The sequence below is a fragment of the Phocoena sinus genome, chromosome 11 (genome assembly GCF_008692025.1).
Source record: "Phocoena sinus isolate mPhoSin1 chromosome 11, mPhoSin1.pri, whole genome shotgun sequence".
NCBI lineage: Eukaryota > Metazoa > Chordata > Mammalia > Artiodactyla > Phocoenidae > Phocoena > Phocoena sinus.
In genome coordinates, this window is record NC_045773.1 from 1,373,304 (window position 1) to 1,388,103 (window position 14,800).

Here is a 14,800-nt window from a genome sequence, read left to right on the forward strand (position 1 = left end):
CAGATTTCACATAGAAACACTCTCGTCTCTTGAAAAGCGGGAAGATGGGGCAATGTTGGGCTAGCATTCCCGCCTGGTGTCACTTGGCCAAAGCTGAGCCGTGGCTCCCCATCTGTGGCCACAGGACATGTGCTCTCCACCTCCGCAGTCTCCACCACCCCGGGCACCTTAAACCCTGCTGATTACTCTCTGGCGAGTCACCTGCCTGGCCAGGGCAGACCTTTAAATTTGTGATCCGTGTTGTTGCCCGTGGGCGACACCTTTTCTGTGGGTAACATTTCAAGAGAATGAGCGTTGCGGGCCCTCCCCGGAACGCGCGCACTCACACGACCTTCTGCGTACAGTCTGGCGGCCCCCTGAGGCCAGGCTGACTGCCCGGGTCCGAGATTCTCCGAGCAGCCTTCCCAGGTTTCCCGCGCTGGCTCTTAGGCAGGACGGGCTGAGCTTCGCGGCCCGTCCTCCCTGCCCCGGGCCTGGTCTTTCCACCGCTGCTGTATTTCCCCAGGGCTTCTCCTGGTCCGTAGTGGTCTGGTTCCGTCTTTACTCCCGGTTATTGTTACCCTCCCCCCACCTCCGGGTCCCCCATGTCCTGCGGAGAGAGCGACCTGTCCCCGCGCGGTGGACAGAAGGCGCCGGGTGCCCAGAGGGCGCTCAGCTAGAGCCCGTGGAAACGAACGAACGAACGCACGCGAGGACGGACGGAGGTCGGCCCCGGCGCCTGGCTCCCCGGCTCGGCGGACTGACCGCGCGGCCGGAAGCTTCGGCGCCGGAACGCGCGAGCGGGGGGCGGGCGGCGGGGGCCGGCTTAGCGGGCGGACCGCAGCGGCGGCATGGCGGGCCGGCGGGTGAACGTGAACGTGGGCGTCCTGGGCCACATCGACAGCGGCAAGACGGCGCTGGCGCGCGCGCTCAGCACCACAGCCTCCACCGCCGCCTTCGACAAGCAGCCGCAGAGCCGTGAGCGCGGCATCACGCTCGACCTGGGCTTCTCGTGCTTCTCGGTGCCGCTGCCCGCGCGCCTGCGGCCGGCGCCGCTGGGGGCCGAGCTCGAGCCCGAGCCCGGGGCCGAGCCGCGGCTGCAGGTCACGCTGGTCGACTGCCCCGGGCACGCCTCCCTCATCCGGACCATCATCGGCGGTGAGCGCGGGCGGGCGGGGGGTGCGGGGCTCGGACGCGCCGGGGCGGGGGCGCCCACCGGGAAGTCTCTCGCGCCGCCCCGAAAACAGCGAAAGTGTTTTTTTACCACATGCTTTCGTAATACACAAACAGGTTAGGGAAACTCAGAGACCCTGAAAGTGCCCAGAAGGCGTCCACTCGCTGTCTTTTGGTCTCCTGCTGCCCATCTCCGGAGTCAGCCGCTGTCCCGTCCTGTGGCATTTCGGAGGAACTCCGTGTGCAGGCAGCGTTCCTGTGTATATGTCGACCCCTCCTTTTCTCGTTCTTTTTTTTTTTCTCACAAAATGGTAACACCACTCGATTGAGTACTTCATTCAATACTCGGGCCTGCCCATTCGTACATATAAAGCAACATCATTCTTTTTAAAGGTCACATGAAGTTCCGTTGTACACTTGCACCACCGTTTTCTGAATGTCTTAATGATGGACATTTATGTCGTTACTCATTTTTGCTAACGATGCTTCAGTGAGTTTTATAGAACAGACGTCTTTGGTGGGTGTGCTAGTGTGTCTGTAAGGAAAGACCCTAGAAGTGAGATGCTGGGGCAGAGAGTCGTGGTGGGTACTGCCCAAAAGCCTTCCTGAGATGTACCGTTTAATGAATTTTAATTATACAAGTGTACACGAATACATTCTACTTCTGAAGAAATAGAACGTTACAAACCAGGCAGAAGGCCCCTAATTACTCCTCCCATTTCGCCAGAGGAAGCCACTAGTACACCTCTGTGGATTACTTTTCCACACCCATTTCAGTATACTTGACTCCATGGACAGGTGTTTTGTTTATATAGAAAAATGGTAGCACGTGGCACAAAGGGTGTATATATAGTTCAGAGACTCCTCACTGCTGACCCAGGGACCTGGTACCTCCCTGCTTTCCACTTCCTCCAGACCCTTCCGGTGGCATTCTCTGCACCCACGAGTATGTATAGGAACACTTCTTGGTCAGATGGTTTTATTGGCCTGCTGGTGGGCAGCTGCACCGGTTGCTCGCTGGGCATAGCGGGCCCTGCTGTATGATGAGTGTTGAGCACTTTCACCTTGTCACCTCCCGTCTGGTCCATGGTGCAGGCAGTCTGAGGTCATTTCCCTGTTTTCAGGAGAGGAACCGGAGGCTCATAGAGGAGCAGGAACCTGCTCCGGTCCCCTGCCTCACATCTTCTACCCCGGCCGTGCTCTAGCCACAGATGCACGTGAAGGGGCACGCGATCCTCTCTGCTCTCCCCTCCCCTTGTCACTGATTTCTGTTTGGTCACGTCCAGGTACATTTTAGGACACGTTCTCTGAGCCAGTGTAGGTTGGAAGGCAGATAGTTGGTCTTTTCTTGTGACAGGTGTAGGGAGTGAAGGACATGCTTCTGGAGTCTGTGGTGAGGCCTGGCTTTCTCCCTCACTGACCTTGTGACCTCGGATGTGATTCTGGACTGTCCACACTCTGGCAGGTCTCAACTGGCTTTGCTTTGCTTGCACGTTTGCCACTTCCCGGGCAAAAGCTGCAGGGAGTGTGGTGGTACTGTTCAGCCATCGAGGGGCTTGGGACTCGGGGAGGCTGCTAGGAAGTGGCCGACCCAGGGCTCTGCTTGACTCCAAAGCTGCCACTTCCCGGGTCACTGTACTCTGTCCTCCCCTTCCACGTGCACGTTCGTGGTGTTTCTTCATAGGACAGAAGGTTTCAGGCACCAAATTATAACGCCTCCAAGCATTTGACAAGTCCTTGGTTTAGACTGTAAATTGTTGAAGAAATGAAGAGGGATTTCTCTCCTGTGGTACGAACATTGCGGCTCTTACGTTTCTCTCGCCCCTGAGAGGGGAGACTCTCCTTGTCTTCTTACAGGTGTTAACATGTGACCTGAGCACATTGCGGTGGTGGGACCAGGGCTGCTACTCTTCTTCCTTCAATAGATGAGATTCCCACCCTCCACTCAGGGAAGTGAGAAGAAAAAGTGGCTTTTTTCTTTTTGGGGGAAAGGAGCTGCATCTGAGTGCCTGCCAGGGTCCACGCCTGTGGCTACAAACTTGCGTCTGTGCGATAACGCTGAGTGATGGGGATGTAGGGGGGCATGGGCCCCACTCTTCTGATGAGAAAAGTGAAGCTTGGAAAGTCAAGTTCCCTGGGCAGGCGTTGGGACCTGCTCTGCCGCCCCTGACCCAGGTCTGGTGAATCCCCTTCGTTATCCTCATGTTGCAGAGGCCACGTGTGTCTTTACTTGTCCTTCCTCTCCAGACTATGGGCCCTCCCCTCCTCCCTCTGCTGACCCCCCACACGGTGGACAGTCTGCTCCTTTTATGGATGTCTTCAGATCAGGTCAGCCGTCAGCTCATTGCCCCCCCAGTGACCCACGATCTGGCCTCTGCCCTCTCCTGAGCCTCATCCATGGCTCCTGACTTCCAGTCACACTGGCCTCCTCCTACTTACTGGATGGGCCAGTGTTGCACCTGCCCTCCTCATTTAAGTCTCAGCTCGAGTGTCACCTCCTCGGAGAGGCCTCCTCTGACCTACTGGCCTAAAGTGTCCCCAGTTCTCTACCGTCATACTTCCTCATGTCTGTGTTTTGTTTCCTGCTAGCCCTTGGTGCTGTCTGATACGCGTGATGTGCTTGTTGATGGCCTCTGTCCTCCACGAGAGCATAGCAGGAATTGGGCCAGAGCCTGGCATGTAGGAGGCACTCGGAAGTCCCAAATGAATGAAGCTGGGTTGGGGGGGTGGATCGAAAGTCACCAGCAGGGCCCCTCTGGGGGCTGACAGCAGAGCCAGGGGGAGAGTGCTGTGCCGTGTGCAGTGACTCATTAGGGCTCTTTGCACAGCGGTGACTTGCTTTGCAGGGCATGGTGGAGAAAGAAAAGCTTGCCCGGTGGAGGCACAGCCTGGGTGGGGCTCTGAGGCGTGAGCCTGCTGTCTTGTCCGTTCAGAGCCAGGGGTAGCTGCCAGCATTTAGCAGCTGGAAATGGGCCTGGTGAGTGGGGAGAGGTGTGGAAGGTGAAGGCGGGATCGTGTAGAGAGGTGAGTGGGGCTTAGGTCGGGCCCTCGGTGCAGATTTCTTCTAAGGGCCTTGGGATGCTTTTAAAGTAGGTTTGTGATGTGATGAGGCCGGTGCTTTAGAAAGAGGCAAGGTGGCTGAGCAGGGACTCCAGCTGGCAGCACACCTGTGCCCCGGATTGCTGGGAGGGCGGGGCGGCCGTTGCAGTTCCCAGCTCACTGGGAGTGATTCAGACCCCTTGCTAAATGCCCTGTCCGAAGCAGAAGGAAATTAGAGTGACTGTCTGAGTTCCATGATGATAGCTCTAAAGTTTAGTGTATCTTAAGCCAGCTCGCTTAATTCCATCGCTCCCCCAAAATACTTTCATGTACAAAAAGATCATTTTTTAACTTAGAGAAAATTGGGTTTTATCTCCTTGATCCCTGTGACCATAGGTAAAACTCCTAAGTGGTGCTGGGGGTTGATAGTGACAACAGTACTTCGCATGTATTTAGTGCCAGCATTGTGACTTTTTTTGTTTGTTTAACCCTCATAGCAATCCTGGGAGGTAAGAGGTGATCCTCCCATGGGACAGGTGAAGAGGCAGAGGCTCAGGGAGGTTAGGGAACACAGATCAGAAGGGTCAGAGCTAGTTTGAACCCACGCTGATCTGCCCTTGGAACGCTGGCATTCTCAGTGTGAGTGGACAAGGGTGCCCGTCCGCTCCAGGCCCCCTGGGAGTGTTTCTGGGCAGTATTTTTCTCTGATGTGTTTTAGAGTATAAATCTTTCAGGGTTAGAACTTCAAAAAGATTCAGTAATGTATGTTTTAAAGGCTTGGGTGGGGGTGAGGGACTTGGACCCATCCTCAATCTCACTCTGGCAGGAAGGACGAGGTCTGAAAAATGCTGGTATCTTGGCTTGGCAATTTATAGTCCTCTGGTGGCTGCCACGATTAACAGTGCATTGTCTCCCAGTCTTTTGTTCCTGTGGTTAATGAACAGCAGCTCTTTTGCCACGACTGTCACCCTGATAGCTAGCCTCCTGCGTGCCCCCCCACGCCCCTCCGTTTAAGCGGTGATTCCTGCCAGGTTTGAACCCTCTCTGGAACTGCAGCTGCTGATCTACCACAGCCTCGCAAGTGTGACTCAGGGCTCCTAGCTTTGGAGGTCAGTCAGCAGCCCTGGGGGTGCCTGTCTCTGTGGCCTGGGAGGGAGCATTCTTTATGACACTTAAGCTACTTCCCCTTCTCTGTTTTTCCAACTCTCTGTGCTCGTGTGACAACATGGAGAAGCATGGTCCCTTTGGCTGTTTTATCCAAGCGTGCACCTGCAGTCTGTCTGAGATGCTCTCTTTGGGCCCATGAGACAGGTTCATGTGCGAACGACCGTTGTGTTTTCCACCAGGCTTTTACATTGCTCTTTGGGTGTCTGCGCGTAGTCCCCAGCAGGCGGTGTGGCCCAAGCAGAGACGACAAACCGGAGGCCTGGCCACCCCAGGAATATGGGTGTTTTTCTGATGCAAAACCAGCCAACCAAACAAAAAAGACACTCTGGTTTTCTTAGCCCCTAGTCTTTTAATGAATCTGTCCAGAAATGCATTGTGTGGGGTTTCCCTGGTGGCGCAGTGGTTGAGAGTCCACCTGCCGATGCAGAAGACACGGGTTCGTGCCCCGGTCCTGGAAGATCCCACATGCCGCGGAGCGGCTGGGCCCGGGAGCCATGGCCGCTGAGCCTGCGCGTATGGAGCCTGTGCTCTGCAACGGGAGAGGCCACAACAGTGAGAGGCCCGCGTACCGCAAAAACAAAAACAAAAACAGAAATGCATTGTGCTATGTTACGGTATCGTACGTTTGTCCTAAAATATTGAGGCATATTTAAAGGCGTTGATGTAAGTGGAAATGCTTCTTTAGCCCTAGCTTCTTTAGCTCCTAGAATCTGTTGGGTCTTCATTTCCTTTTCCTCAGTGCGCACCTGGCCACGACCCCCTCTCCTTCCAAGCTCAGCGCCCTCAGCGTCTCCAGGAAATGCAAGTCTAGCTCCGTCTGCGGCAATTTCTCTGCCCTGGATAGTGGGTGACTGCTTGGGTTGGGTGACAGTGTGGGAGGAGCATAACATCAGAGACGCGGCCTTGAGTTTAAATGAATGCAGAATATTTGAGTAGGAACCAACAAGAAAGAACAGTGGAAGCAGGTAGTCATATTTCATTCTGTTGGGGTACATTCTTCTTCTCGTGGGGCTTGCCCTTGAGAACAAAACATATCAAATGTTAAATCAAAGAATATTTTGCAGTCATGCTAAGAATAGAAAATAATGCAGACTTGCCTTGATGAGACGAATATTTTGCTGGAAGGTTATAATCAAAGTCAGAAGGAAATCATAGCCACAGCTTTCGGTAAAGCTGTAATCATTTAAAATTAATTGCTTATAAACTTTTCACTTAGCCTCGCCTTTGTGGCTCTTGGGTTTTTCTTCAGAATCACTCCATCCAGGTTGGAATAAGATTTGGGCAGGCGCCCCAGGAACCAACCGGTAAATTAAGCCCTGAGACCTATTTCCCGCTCTCTCATCCTTGCATTGGCCAGGGCCTGGCTGGGCCCGAGTCTCCATCTGACCAGCAGGCCTTCGAGGCCGTGCTGTGCGGGGTGACAGAGATGACGGTCTCTGGAGCTCTGGGTCACCTGAGGTGACCAGGAGGCGTTCTACCTGTTGTTCCTGTTAGCCTGGAGGCCTCTGTGTGGCTCTAGGGCCAGGCCAGGGTCAGGCACAGAGTGGACAGTCAAGGCTGTTTTTAAACATTTGTATTGAGATATAATTCACATTCCATAAAATTTGCCCATTTCAAGTGCACGCTTAAGTGTTTTCATCCTCTTCACAGAGTTGTGTAGCCAGCGCCACAGTCTAAGCTCCATCACTGCGAAAAGAAACCCCACAGCCATTAGCAGTCCTGCACCTTCTCCCTGACCCCAGGCCTGGCAACCTCTAATCTACTCAGTGTCTCTGCCCATGTGCCCATTCTGGACATTTCGTATAAATGGAATCATACAATATGTGGCCTTCTGTGTCTGGCTTCCAAGGTTCATCCATGTTATAGCGTGACCTATACTTCATTCCTTTTAAAAAAATCTATTATTTTTAATTGTGGTAAAGTACATATTTCATAAAATGTACCATCTTAACCATTTTTAAGTTTATAGTTCAGTGGCCTCCATCTCTAGAACTCTTTTTATCTTACAAAAGCTAAACTCTGTGCCCATTAAACTCCCCTTTCCCTTCCCCCATCATTCCTTTTTTATGGCCAAAGAGTATCCATTATATGGATGGATCACTTTTTAAAAATCCGTTATCAGTTGAAGGACATTTGGGTTGTTTTCACTTTTTTTTTTTTTTTTTTTCTGTACGCTGGCCTCTCACTGCTGTGGCCTCTCCCGTTGCGGAGCACAGGCTCCGGACGTGCAGGCTCAGCGGCCATGGCTCACGGGCCCAGACGCTCCGCGGCACGCGGGATCTTCCCAGACCGGGGCACGAACCCGTGTCCCCTGCATCGGCAGGCGGACTCCCAACCACTGCGCCACCAGGGAAGCCCTGTTTTCACTTTTTGACTCTTATGAATAATCCTGCCGTGGACGTTTGTGTTCAAGTCTCTGTGTGGATGCACGTTTCCATTCTCTTGGGTTTATCCGTAGGAGTGGAATTGGTGGGTCAGAGGGTAACTCTGTGTCTGCTTTTCGAGGAACTGCCAGACTGTTTTCCACAGCAGCTGCACTGCTTTGCTTCCCACCAGCGGTGTAGGAGGGTCTGATGTCTTCACTGCCTTGCCAGCACTTGTTGCTGTCTTTTTACTTGCACCTGTTCTAGTGCGTGTGATGTGATATCTCATTGTCGCTGTGACTTTCATTTCCTTGATATTTTCTTGTGCCATTTGTATATCTTCTTTGGAGAACTGTGTATTCAGATCCTATGCCCTTTTTTTTTAGTTGGGTTATTTGGCTTTTATTATTGAGTTGTAAGGGTTCGTTATGTATTCTGAATACCAGTCCTTTATTAGGTATATGATTTGCAAATATTTTCTCCCATTCTGTGGATTATCTTTGCTCAGTAATATTTGAATTAAACAAATAATTGAGTTGAATTAAATAAATGAACATATTTTGAGAGGATTAAATGTGCCCGACACATTATTTAGGCTGTGGTGGGTGTGTAGGAAGTGCCATTTGCTTGTTTCTGGAAGGCCTTCAGGGCACCTCCTGACCTTTTGCTAGACCTGCCCACTCCTGTCCTTAGTGCTGACAGGAGGCGGCTCATCCTGTCCACCCCTGGGAGGGTCTCGTCCCACACTAGGGTCTTGTGCAGATATGTTTTGATGGCCTATAGGCTAAAGTCTTTTTTATTTTATTTTATTTTTAAATTGATTTAATTAATTAATTTTGGCTGCATTGGGTCTTCGTTGCGGTGCACGGGCTTCTCACTGCAGTGGCTTCTCTTGTTGCAGAGCACGGGCTCTAGGTGTGCGGGCTTCAGTAGCTGCAGCACACGGGCTCAGTAGTTGTGGCTCACGGGCTCCAGAGCGCAGGCTCAGTAGTTGTGGCGCACAGGCTTAGTTGCAGCGCGGCATGTGGGATCTTCCCGGACAAGGGCTCGAACCCGTGTCCCCTGCATCGGCAGGCGGACTCTCAACCACTGTGCCACCAGGGAAGCCCAAAAGTCTTCTTTTTAAAAATTCATTGCCAGTGTTTAAAAACTGGCAGCTTTCATAAAACAACCCAGAAGTTCAGTACTTCGGGTGTGGGCAGGTGTGCAGCTGAGCTGCAGAGTCCACGGGGCCGGAGCTCGGGAGCTCGGGGAGCCTCCTGTCAGGGGAGGGCGGGTGCGTTTTCAGCTGGGAGATCCTTCGGTGCTTTTAAGGAGTCTGAGGAGAGGACCTGGGACAGAGGCCACTGGAGGCAGAAGGGGGACACCGCCGGGAGGGAGAGTGTGGCTCTGGGGGCACCGATGCAGGAATGCCCTGTGGAGGGCCGGAGGAGGGGCGTGGTGCCTGGGGAGCATCTCCCGTCCGTCTGGCATCCTGCCAGCCAGACCCCGAGGGGGTGTTTCCCTCTACAGTCAGGGTGCCGCCCACAGAAAGCAGGCTGCAGAGGTCAGGAGCCGGCTGCAGGTCACGTGTCGGCGGCCTGGCTGCCCAAGCTGCCGTCGCACGTCAGCCTGCACCTGCTTTGGTGGGAGCCCAGCTCCTGGGCGGCACTTTCTGTGTAAGTCAGTTTGTCAGAAACAGAGACTTCCGCCTCCATTCTCCCCTGGATTATTGGAGGTCTGTGTTTTGTTAATTGGGTCTTTTATTTCCTTATGCTTTGTGATTAGGCTTCTGCTGCTTTGAAGTGGCTGTGGCTGCACGGGGAAGGGGACTTAGTTAACGTGGGTGATCCCCTCTTGGCAGGAGAAGAAACAAGTCTTGCTGTTGAGAGAGAAGTTGCCTTTCCCTCTTGCCGTATCTCTCGTGTTACGATGATGCCTCTCTTGTCTTGGGGCCTGCAAGAAGACTAGAATAATTTCCTTTGTCTCTAACCTACTTCCCGAGGATATTTATTTGGTGGCATGCACAGGTGCTACCTAAAGATAAACCTGACTTTTTCCTTTTAAAATTAGTGCTTGGAATTGCCAGCATTGACCTGCTTGGCCTCTGGAGCCGGCCTTGCTTGGCCACGGGGCTCCACACTTTGCTGTGGGGTTACGCAGGTGGCTTAAAGCTCCAGGAGTGGGTGGCTCGGCCTTGGTCACCTGATGCTGTGACGAGGGCTCTGCCTTCCAGTTGTACTGCGGGGTGGCACTTACTCTGCTCGGGGTCATTTCCAGGTGAATTTCAGGACCTCATGCCCTAGGCACCCAAGACCCTCTGTGTGTGTGTGTGTGTGTGTGTGTGTGTGTGTGTGTGTGTGTGGGTGTGTGTGTGTGTGTGTGTGTATGTGTGTGTGTGTGTGTGTGTGTGTCCGTCCCCAGTGTTCCCTGCTCTCTAAAATGATGATCTGTTCAGAGACGGTCCTCAGAGCATCTGCTCTAGAGAAAAAAGACTTTCTGTAAGCCGGGCTCCATTTCCTGAGCACTTGCTGTTTGGAGTCCGCGGATGGGCAGAGCACGGGAGGCTGGGAGAAAGCTGCGGGTCACCGCTGGCGTCGGCCTGGCTGGGGAGGGCTGGCACACGCTGGCTGCGAGCGACAGTGTTTGAAAAGTCTGTGCAGAGCTTTCCCAGCACCACGCAGAAGGATCCTCTGTGCTGGTGGGAGTGTCTTCCAGCAGCGCAGCCCAGGGTGGCAGCCACATAACCGAGGAATGAAACTGTAATTTGATTTTAGTTAAGTCACATTTCAGTAGGCAGCTCTCGACCTGCTTTCCAAGTGCCTGCTGGGCTGGCTTCTTCATCAGTGAGCCCCACAGGCCCCCAGACTCCGCGCTGCAAGACCCCATCCCCACCCACGCTTGGCAGTAAGTGCCCACAGTGGGGCAGGCCAGCCACGCGGTCCCCAGCGTGTCCTCCTTCGCCTTCACGGACTCCTTACAGACTCTTGCCTGTCCTTCGCCTCCTCTGCCCATCACCACAGCTGCTCCTTGGACAGGCCTCTGTCCACTCTGCACTGGGCGAGCACGACCTGCCTGCAGTGTCTTGATTCCAGCCCCCTCTTGAAACTGCCCTCCCCTCTGTGGCCCAGAACTCTTTCTAAACGGCTAATGTGATTATTTGACTCCCCTGTCTAAAAGTCTTCCTTTGCTCTCTGTTGGCATAAAGGCTAAACTCCGCATAGGCTGACAGGGCACTTCCTGATGGGTCAGTGTCTCTGTGTTGCTCAGGACTCCAGGCTTAACGAGCTGCCTGCAGGTCTCTGGACAGACAGACCGGGGCCTCTCATGGTGTCTTCTGGCTACACCACGTCTCTGGGAAGCCTCACCGTTGGCCCTCCCCAGCCTCGACCAGGTGAGGGTCTGTACCATCCCGCGGGGCGCCCGGACCCCTTGTCCTCCCATCTGCTGTCATTGCATTTACTCGACCTGATCCCTTTGAGGATGGGGTCCTGCTGTCATCCGACTCCAGGACCAAGGGCAGGGCCTCGGTGCGGGCACGCAGCATGGACGAGTGAGTGAATGAATGAATGAGTGGGTGACAGGTCGTTTCCCTCTGCCCGCGGCCAGCATCCAGCCTCCTGTGGGGCTTCAAGCCACCGGCCGGCCACACAGGGTTCACAGCCGAGCAAGCCTGCCTGGAGGTTAGACAAGTTAATCTTTCAGTGGAAATTCAATCCTCATATTTCATTTTCAGGCCACTTTGCGTAGCAAAGTAGTTTAACTCGGAGCAGATTTCTGCTGTGCTGATGGTTAATTTCATGGCCCACAGAGGGTCAGCACACTGGTGCTGGGGACACGGCGACCCCGTGTAGCTCACCGCACACGGCGAGGGCCCGCAGCCCTGTTGTTGTAGAGAAGCAGTTTTCAAACATCCTTCAGTGGGCTGATTTTGAGTTAACAGGGGTGACCTTTTCAAGAACATTTTTTAAAGCTATAACATAGATCCCTCCCAGACCGTATATTTTCCTTTCTCCACGCAGTTCAAAGGGGCTGAGTTGTCTCATAGGTTTTTGCAGGCAATCTTCAGCTTGACCCTGGTTGTTTAAATCTGCCGGAGGAAATTTGAACAAACTTGTACTTTGGTAATTCTTCTGCCTCTGTGAACCTTTAACCTTAAGGTTTCTTTCAGAGCCTGGGGCTGCATTGTCACCAGCCGTCCCTGCTGGGGCTCTCAAAGGCCATTGTTTAGCACGTCTGTTTTCACTTTGCTACTGGAGTTCTCTGGAGGAAGGGTATTAATTCAGACCTGATCTGAGACAGGACGAGGACTTCTAAACTTGCCCCGGAGCTTGGGGACTGGGAAATGAGCATAATGTGAGCCTGTGGCCCAGCACGGTGTCCTGCAAGTAGCCTGTGAAGCTGAGGGGAGGAGGCCCTCCAGAGGCGGGCTGCCGTGGTAGCTTCCAGCAGGTGACCCAGCTCAGCCAGGTCTTGTCGGACAGCATGACCAGAAGTGGCTGCTGTCCCTGGTGGCCAAGCCTGGGGCCCGAGTCCCTCCTGAACGTAGACTTCCTGGAGCACCAGGTTCTTCGGAACCCGGGAGGCTGGACATGAACTCGGGGTCCACACACCCTTACAGAGCCCTCGTGTGATGAGATGCTCCTGGGGAAAGAGAACAGGCTCCCCAGGCCAGAGGGCACAGGCTGGACGCTGGGCCTGCCAGTTTCTCCATCGAGTTCTCCATGCGTTTCCCCGAAGGAAAGCTCAGAGTCCCCGGAAGTGTGTGATGCCACGGTCCTGGCATCAGGGGTGCTGTAGCGTCTGAGATGGACTCTGCCCACCCCTCTCCTGACACCTGTCTCCTGGTGGCTCCTGGCTCGTTCTGCCACCTGCTCTTTGCAGTAGGGTTGGGCGCTGTTTGCGTAGGTTAGCCTGGTTCCTTGGCTGTCTTTCCCTTCTCTTCCCAGGATTCTTAGTGTCCTGAAATCTGGCTAGGTGACCTAATTCTGTAAGATCAGACGTTGCAGAAGGAAAGGCATGTCGATGCATTCATTCATTCATTCATTCATTCTGCAAACCCTGACCCACCCGCTGCACGCTGGGAGCGGGGTTTACGTGGGGAGCCGGGCAGAAGTGGAGCGCGGTGTGCATCGTGGAGGAGGCGGGTGTTACAGAGGTGAGCAGCGGCATGCAGCACGCCCTTGTGAGCGCGCTGGGAAGGACGAGGTGGGACGCCCGCAGAGGGAGTAGCACGTGGCAGGGGTTTGAGGCAGGAGATGGCCAGGCTGCTCCACACACGGGAGGCTCAGTCTGGCTGACCGTGTCAGAGCCAGGGTCCACAGAAGGAATCTGCTGTGGGGCTGGCGCGTCTGGACGGGTATACATATGTGGAGTCTGTCAATCTTGGCTTTGCTGGAGGTTAAAGCAGCCGCGTGCCCTGTGGTTCCGATAGGGAGAGAGAGAACGGGAGGGAGGGCCGCAGCCAGCCTCCTGTCTGGCCTCCGCAAGGCCGTCCTGTCGGCTTCACGCACCTGAGCCCTGTTTCTGGTCTTGGACCCCCGTTTTCTTCCCGTGCTAGAGGAAGGGGCTGACGTGGAAACAGGAGGCGGCAGGTAGCCCTGGCATAACGTGAGCCGGACAGCTGTCACGACTCTGTGGCTGTGGCTGGCCGTTTAACACTGGCCCTTTGACCACCTGTGGTTCACACATTCCCGAACCACTGAGCCAAGCTCTGGGCATCACAGCTGGTATGTAAAGGAGCTGAAGTCGCTGGCACCCAGCCCACCTCCTGACTCCTGGCCGCAGGCATGCAGACACTCCCTGAAACATTCTCTCGTCCCCTTTCCTTCCGGGGTGCCCACTGGGTTGAAGGTAATGCACTGGGGGCAGATTTTGCCTTTTCTTGCCCAGAAATGAGTTTGGCGTGAGATTTGGCCCATCCTGGCTTGTGCCCGGAAGGGTGGAGGAGTGGGTGCAGCATCTGGGTGGCTCATAGTTCGGAACAGAACTGGAAGACTCACTCAGAGAAGACCAGGGCTTCCCCTGGAGGTTCCTGCCAAGTAGGCCTGGCCTCAGACTGGACTGGATCTTTGCCTTTGCTCTTGTCATTTTACATCCTTTGAGGCTCTCTTGCGATGCCAGGTTGGTCTTCTGGGCATGGAGCCCTGTCCCCGGGTTGCAGGTAACCCTGCAGGTCAGGGCTCCTCAGAAAGAAGAGGAACCACGACTGATCTTTCGGTGTTCCTCTGAGAAACAGCAACGTGGGTTCCCACTGCCTTTTTTTTTTTCTCCTTCTGAAATCAAATGGAATCTTCTCCTGGCCAATATTTCCTAGATAAAAAAAAGTACTGTGTACTGTTATTGTAGATTTATTAGTCATTTCTAAAAGTTTTTTCAAGTAGGCGAAAAGAAAGCTTGCCATGGTAACCAATAAAGTTTTTTTAGATTAATTATTTATTTTTATTTTGGCTGCACCAGGTCTTAGTTGCGGCATGTGGACTTCTTAGGTGCAGCATGTGGATTCTTGGTTGCGGCATGCATGCGGGATCTAGTTCCCCGACTGGGGATCGAACCTGGGCCCCCTGCATTGGGAGGGCGGAGTCTTACCCGCTGGACTGCCAGGGAAGTCCTGAGGAATGAATCTTTTCTAGGAAAGATAAGAGTCAGTTACTTTGGGTCTGATTTCTTCAGCTGAATCTTTCCCTCTTCCTCTTACCTCACGGTCTGTCCCGGAAGGCAGTCTGGGGACACTGTGGCAAGCACCCTGGACACAGATGTGTGTCATCCTTTCCCAACACCCCTCCGGGCCGCGGAGAGGCAGCTGTACGCCTGCCTGCGAGCCGTCCACGGGTGCTGGGTGGAAACGTCTCCGCGCCGACTCGGCACCGTTCAGTGCACAAGAGGGCAGTGTTTGCTTGCGGTCCTGGATGGAGATGATCACTGTGGAGGGTAACAGGTCAACAGAGTTAGAATGACCTCGGGCTTTTCCAAGACAAAATAAACCATAAGCTGCAGCCAGGGTGGCGTCCCATATACGCCTTTAAGTGGTGACCCCTCCAGAAAATAGCTGCTCGCTACCTTTTTTTTTCCTTAAAAAGAAAAATATTGTTTCTTTCAGT

The 14,800-nt window shown here is 53.9% G+C and overlaps 1 protein-coding gene across 8 annotated transcripts in view; it reads left to right on the forward strand.

The window, feature by feature from the left end:
• The first annotated feature begins 788 nt into the window (after positions 1–788).
• The window catches only part of EEFSEC (eukaryotic elongation factor, selenocysteine-tRNA specific), a 237,228-nt gene continuing 223,216 nt past the window's right edge, over positions 789–14,800 (forward strand). For 7 of the 8 annotated variants that reach the window (XR_004352207.1, XR_004352209.1, XR_004352210.1 and 4 more), the window contains exon 1: positions 822–1,137. Coding sequence is in view for 4 of the 8 variants with exons in the window: in XM_032648731.1 (XP_032504622.1) it covers positions 831–1,137 (307 nt within the window). In the remaining 4 variants the exon portion in view is untranslated. Of the gene's footprint in view, positions 1,138–14,800 lie in introns of all 8 variants that reach the window. The other variant, XM_032648729.1, reaches the window with a different exon arrangement.